Source organism: Poecilia reticulata, linkage group LG18, assembly GCF_000633615.1.
Source record: "Poecilia reticulata strain Guanapo linkage group LG18, Guppy_female_1.0+MT, whole genome shotgun sequence".
NCBI classification, from domain to species: domain Eukaryota; kingdom Metazoa; phylum Chordata; class Actinopteri; order Cyprinodontiformes; family Poeciliidae; genus Poecilia; species Poecilia reticulata.
In genome coordinates, this window is record NC_024348.1 from 7,038,704 (window position 1) to 7,046,139 (window position 7,436).

The 7,436-nt window shown below is 39.4% G+C and overlaps 1 protein-coding gene across 1 annotated transcript in view; it reads right to left on the minus strand.

Annotated features, from left to right (window-relative positions):
- Nucleotides 1-5,802: 5,802 nt before the first annotated feature.
- LOC103480350 (GTPase IMAP family member 7-like) overlaps nt 5,803-7,436 on the minus strand; it is a 9,305-nt gene continuing 7,671 nt past the window's right edge. Inside the window, exon 2 of the mRNA XM_008435240.2 lies at nt 5,803-7,054. Within this exon, the coding sequence (XP_008433462.1) occupies nt 5,874-7,054 (1,181 nt within the window). The 3' untranslated portion in view covers nt 5,803-5,873. The remainder of the gene's footprint in view (nt 7,055-7,436) is intronic.

Here is a 7,436-nt window from a genome sequence, read left to right on the forward strand (position 1 = left end):
ATGAGAATGGAGTTGAGCAGCAACTGTCTTTTCTAGAATTTTTTAAATAAATGGAAGATTTGAGATAGGACGAAAATTATTGAGTTCATTGGGATATAAACCAGGTTTCTTAAGTATTGGGGTTATTGCTGCAGTTTTGAGAGCCAAGGGAACAACAGCAGTAGTAAGGGAAGAATGTATAATTTTAGTGACGAGAGGGGACAGAGAGGGGAGGGTCGCTTTAACAAGAACAGTGGGAAGAGGATCTAAATGGCAGGTTGAAGATTTAGATTTTTGAATTAATTTGGTGACATCATCAACAGAGGGAAGGCTGAAGATCCAGAATGAATTGGTAGGAACAACTGAAATTGGGATAGGTGATGTTAAGGCGAGACTGGGTATAAGTTCCTGATGGATAATTTATATCTTAGAAGTAAAAAATGATACCAAAGTGTTACAAAAATCAGAGGTATACAGGAATAATCTCTTTATATTCAGAGAACGCTTATCTTAAGACATGTTTTCTATATGTAGATTCTTTTTATTTAATCAGATCTTTTCATTAGATCAACTAGTCTCCCAGTTGAGTTATAATGATGATAGCAGGTTGTTTTGTCTTCAGCCGTTGGGAAAAATCTTCAGGATTTTACAAGAATCTACAAATTTAGTTGGTTCTGAACACATGGCTTGCTAAGAGCACACTGAACTTAAAGTATGTAAAATTATGACAATTTTAGATTTAGTGGGACTTTAGACTTTTTCTTAGAAATACTTTCTTGAAATTTGCTGTTGACATTTTTGCTTTGCATCTGACTTTTTCCCTCCTGGTCGGTCAAGAATGAAGAAACCAAACAGACAGTAGGGACACTGGGATTCAACACTGTCATCCTGGAGTAGCAGGCTGCCAGCACTTCAGCGCCTGAGTGTTTGGCAGTAATTGTACTGCACACACACACACACACTCACTCACACCTAGGGGCAATTTAGACAGACCACTTAACCTAACAGTCATGTTTTTGGACTGTGGGAGGAAACCGGAGTACCTGGAGAAAACCCACGCATGCACAGGGAGAACATGCAAACTCCATGCAGAAAGACCGGGGCCGGGAATCGAACCCAGAAACTTCTAGCTGCAAGGCAACAGCTCTACCAACTGCGCCACTGTGCAGCTCCTGGTGTGTTCTTAATAACTCAAATTAAGAACACACCAGATGATTCATCAAACAGTCACAAAGTAATCTAAACAATTGTAAATATATAAATTACAGATTTTGGTTCTAAACTAACTTAAATATATTCTAACTGTCCAAAGCAGAAAAATAAATTGGTAGAAATTACAATTCACAAAATTTAACATATATATATAACCTATATATAACCTGGACAAGTGGCTGCTCCAAGCTGGTCAAGAAAGCTCACCAGTGCCTCTTCTGAGAACTCTGGGAAAGAACCAACTGTCCTCAGACATCCTGGTGAACTTTTACTGCTGCACCATTGAGAGTATCCTGATGAACTATATGACAGTCTGGTAAGGGAGCTGCTCCGCCTCGGACCAGAAGCCGCTGCTGCAGGCAGAGGGTGGTGAAAGCTGCCCAGCCCATCAGCAAAGCACCACTTCCTGTCATAGAGAACATCTACAGGAAGTGAGCTCTGAGGAAAAACCTTGAAATAGGGAAAAACATTTTTGAATTTATTGTGACAGAGTACACAATAAAAGACTCCAGTGACCGGGTTCCTTCCCCACAGCCGTCACACTCCTGAAACCCTTGACATCTACACAACTGATGGCTGTATTCTCATACACATGTGTAGCACCCTAAACCACTCTATGAGGAAAACTAAAATGGTGGGTGCTTGGGTTCGACATCAATCAGGTACACCCTTATGTATACAATACCACTGACCTGGTTTGTAACGAATATGACCCAGAGAAACAGAATTTCAGGCAAAATCATTCAGCTTCACTTTATTAACTAAGGTGACAGGGAACCCTCACTGTTAATCACCCGTTGAACGGTAAGCTGTAAACACTCTTTAAGATTTAAGGAAAACAAAACAACCACTCCCCAGTCCTGCCTTGGACGAACTGTCCCCGTTACCAATAAAATGGTGAGACCAGAAAAAATACAGTGCAGCTTGCGTCACACTGCTTCTTTTTCTTACAATATTTACATAATAGCTGAGTAACAATAGTTTTAATCACCAAATAAGGTAATTACTCAATAGTGACCTTTATATTATTTAACTATTAAGGTGAAGGAAAATACCAATGTATTTCTTTCAGGAAGAAGGATACTAAACAYTTAGTWGTTCATCAATGTATGCCTGAGTAAACAAGAATTTACTTTTAATATACTTGTATCTTGTCTTGACGATGTAAGATTTCTATTAACCTCAACGTACAGTAATTACAGCAACCTCAGTTTACCACTGGGCTACACATGGATGGATGGATGGATGGATGGATGGATGGATGGATGGATGGATGGATGGATGGATGGATGGATGGATGGATGGATGGATGGATGGATGGATGNGGATGGATGGATGGATGGATGGATGGATGGATGGATGGATGGATGGATGGATGGATGGATGGATGGATGGATGGATGGATGGATGGATGGATGGACTGACTTAGCAATTAGTCACTACTTTATATATTGTTTAAATAATCTACTCCTGTTTATAAAAAAAAACTATATTTGTGTAATATAATATAGGTTTAACAAGCTCATCTATCTATGCTTTATTCCAATCAGATTAGTTTGACAATGTACAACTAGATTCCATTAATGACATCATCCCTCCAGTCCAGTTTCCTCCTGCAACAAAAATTCATGAAGTAGTGATTTCTCCTCCTCTGACTTTTCAGTTTGATTGGTAAATATTGATATTCTATATTCTAGCACATATTTACTCATAATAAGTAATATTTTCTTAATATTAAGCTTTTATATCTTACTGAGATAATTAAGTACAAAAACACTTAAAATAAGAAAAATATTCTAACATAAATCCCTCTTGGTGAGAAAAATTATCTTGGCAGGAAGAAAACAAGAAAAATCTCCTTAATTTAAGATATTTAATCTTACTAAGATTTCAGTTTTTGCAGTGTAGAAACAACTAAATAACTGTGTTCACATTTCTGGGAGTTTTCTTGTTCTCTTGTCTGAGGAATTCTGCGTGTTTCTTGATCTATGAATGTATTTGACTTTTTTTGTAAAGTTGTTGGTGCAGGTGGACTAGTAATATTTGAAATCTATTTTAAATATTTTTCTGCTACCTACTGATTTTCCAGTGTGATGGTTTCCTGTTTAGCAGGAATATAATTTGTAAAGCCAACAGTTTACAATAAGCACATCATGATGTAGACCAGAAAGCAGTCCCTAAGAGATCAAAGCGTGTTGTGGATCTCAGAAATGGCCATTGTCTTGCTTTGACAATGATTTTGTAAATTATGATAATTTAATGCAAAGTGGGCATTTTTAATGAACTTTCAATGCAACTTTTAGAGCAACTTTGCATTAAAAGTGTCATTATTTAACAAATGACACTTCATGACAACAGTCATAAACATTCATAAAGACTTCTTTATGTTCATGACAGGTGTTATGTCATGTTTATGACAATGTTATGTCAGTCTTATGCACACCCCTTCAAATAAAGTGTTACCTAAAGTTGTAATCATTGGTTGTTCTTGTCTCCAACACAGAGCTTAAACTTCTCTCATGCCTCAGTTGTGCTGCCAAGAGGTAAAAAGTGTGAACTAGACTAACAGACTACGTACATCTAAAATAGAGGTTGCCACTGTGCTGAAATTTAGCCACATTTACCCAGAGAAGACAAGGGTTTTAGTCAGAGGAAAACTATGTTAAACAATGTTGAGAGGTTCCAATCCAATGGCCGCGATAAAGCGCGTCAGACCACAGAAGATGAGGACAACAGCTCAGGTGGGAAACATTGTAAGGAGGATGTAGATGTAAATGTATGGTTAAATGAGAACTTGCCATTTATAAGTATGAGGGAAGGAAGTACAGTTGTAGTATACAATGTTCTAAATAGACTCCAGGTGATAGTGTGTTTGGGTGACATCTCCACACTGGATACAGACACTTTGGTAAACATTACTAGGGAGGATTTAGACCACTGTGACAGGGTTTCTGTCTTTTCAGAAACATTTTGGTCCAAATCTTTAACCATGCCCTTTCACAGTGCAGGGGTATTTGCTGTTCCTCTTGATATTTGCTCTGAGGCTATAATAAGGGCTGTGAAGGAGTTCAGCAGTCAGGGAGGACGAAGTGTGAGCAGAATCATTCTGATAGACAACAGAAGGCATGTTGTAAGGGCCATGCTGTTATCACTGACTGCTTTGAAGGGTGCAGTTAATCAGAAACAGCATGAAGAGAATTTTTTGACATCTTGCGGTCTTGGGCTTTTATGAAATGTTGGGAAATCTTGTGAGTTCTGTCAGACAAAAAGCTACATTGGACACAGTAAAGATGCAAAATTACTTTTTAAATATGCAAGAGTTTAGAAGGTAAAGGTAATTTTACATATAAATAGCACATTTTTAGCAACAAGACAATACAAAGTGCTTTACAGGAATTGAAAGGAAATACAAACAAAGTAACAAACCAAAGGAAAGAGCAAAAGTAGAAAAAGTTAGTAATCTTGATCCAAAGTATATAAAGTAGATACTCCTATTCAGGGTCGGTAGATAAGTATAAGTAAGCATCCTCTGGTCTAATTCATTTTCTGGTCTGGAAGAATAGGAGTATAAAAAGTGAAAGAACCATGTCAATGTCAAACTACAACTTTTACTTATCCTAACATGTCAAAAATAGTTTAAATATGTGCAAGACGTTTGTGTTTTGTTCAAAATGAATTATACAATCAAGATTATGCTAACCGGGCATTAACCTTTTTTTTCCTACTTTTTATTGAAATAATATTCTTTTTGCTTTGATTGATGTAATCATTTATCTGTATATTAACAGATGTCTGGGAAGACAAGTGAATATATCTAAGAAATGGCAATAAAACAAAAAATTATATAGCCACACTCCTCTTTTCATTTCTGTTCTATACCTCTCTCCTGCACAAAAAGCAAACAGGTTTCTGAGTTTTTCCCTTTTGCAACACAAAGTCATCAGGTGGATGGACATCATCAGCCTCAGGAACAGTAGAAGTTTGACAGGCCACAGTATCCACAGCAAACACTGTTTTAATGTTATGCTGTAATACTGTAATATTCCTCTCCATCATTCCCAACCATGGATTCAGGATTGTGTACGGACCATGAAAACATTAGCCTGGGCATTACTTTCTTATGCAATTGTGCTCACTTTAACACTGTTACTTAAATTGTTACCCCCTCTTGTGGACATTTAGAAATTTACAGTTGACAACTATCAAATTCTTAAGCATAACGTATGTACATCTGGAACGTTAACGGGATTTCATTGTCACTTCCTACTTATCTCTACTAATGAAATTACGAAATCCTCCTTCAAAGTAATTTCATTCAAGAAAACTGAACAAATGTCCTTTAGTTTGACTGCACTGAGTGGATCTATGCTTTGTAATTCTTGCTATGGTTTTATTAGAGTACATCAATTGTTATTTTAGCATTTCTTTCCATGCTCTCAGCTCTAATGTGATTCCTTGCTTTTGATTTTCTCATATTACACAAATTATGACCAGAAGATCAGAAGCAAAATAATCAACATGTTAATCAATATTAATGAGCGTGACAAATCTGTACAGGGGCCAGAAATGATTGTAAGCTTAAGTGTACTCAGCGTAAAATTTATAGTTAGATTTCATAAGTGACACATCATCCCTCCTGTCCAGTTTCCTCCTGCAACAAAAATTAATGCTGGAAGGTGATCTCAGTAAAGTTTGTCACGAAGTAATGATTTCTCCTCCTCTGACTTTTCACATTTTGGCTGTATAACTTTGTTCCAGCCCTGGTGAACCGCATCTAAGCAAACCTGTGCCTCATTCTTCACAGCCTCTGCTGTTTTCTGTGCAGCTTCCTTTGGAGTCTCTGCTCTCTCAGCCACATCGTATCCAGCTAAAGCCCCTTTAACCGCACCTGTTGCAGCAACTGCTCCTGTAAAGGTCAAACACGTCGCTGCTGGTACCACACCGCCCCCTAGTGCCGTTCCTCCTACCCCCAATGCCATCCCTGCTGAAGCTGCAATTGTTTTGCCCACTGCCTTCCTCAGGTTTACTGGCTCTGAAGATTCCTGTAAAACAGTAAGGACTGCACCAACCATAACCACCACACCAAACATCGCCCCTAACAAAACGCCAACACCAAGGGCTGTACATCTGATCAAGAGCCTATCAGCAACCCTTCTCTTGGCCTTTTCTCTGATATCAGCTTCCGGCAGGTTTCCTGAAGCCAGTCGAATGTTCTCCTCCTCTTCTTTTATTTCTTCCTCGGCCGCCTGCAGCAGGTCATTGGTGTAGCATTTGCCCTCATTTCCCTCCACCAACGTATCAATAGTTTGAAGCAGCCTCTCCATCTGGAACGGGTTGCTCCTGTATTCCTCCTGTGGCTTATCGTTCCAGTACTTGTTGTCCATGACGTGGCAGCGGCCGCCACACTTCTTCACCAGTTCACTCACAAGCATATTGTCCCCGACAAACTCCTCAATCTGGGCCCCGTCAGGCAGCTGGTCGCCATGAGTGAACACCACCACTGCGTATTTCAGAACGTCTTCAGAGAAGTACGTGCAGATTTTCTCGACAACGGCCTTCTCGTGCTCTGTGAATTTCTCCACCTTGAGCACAATGAGGAACACATGGGGCCCAGGAGCGCACTCCGTGATGCACCTCACTATCTCAGGCTTCAGGTCCTCCTCCGGCCGGTCTGTGTCAAAGAAACCCGGGGTGTCGATGACCGTGAGGTTTCTCCCACCGACGGGCCTGGTGATGGCTTTGCAGAGGCTTGTTTCAGAGTTGATCGTGTGGTTGGTCGTGAACAGCTGGTCTCCGCATATCGTGTTGGCCAGGCTGCTTTTACCAGACCCGGTTTTTCCCAGGAGGACCATTCTAATTGGTTCTGCAAGCAAGAGAGAATAAAGTTGATTAATTGTATTTTTTGCGTCCTCCATACTTTTTTTACTGCGTGTAAAAATAGTATTTGTCTTTCAGTGTTACATGTATGCATAACTTCTTGAAAGACCAAAAAACAATACACAAAAATGTCCTAATTCAAAGTGCAAGAGACATTATGCAGACCCCTCATCGTTTCTATTGGAATGAAGAGGGAAAGTAATGGAAAAAATTCATTAATTCATTAATCCATCATCATCCGACGCAATTCCTCTACAAAGTTAGGATTTTTGATCATCTAGAGCAGTGGTCGTCCCCAACCTTTTTATTACCGCGGACCGGTCAAGACTTGGAAAATTTTGCTGCGGCCCAGGAGGAGGGTGGGAGGG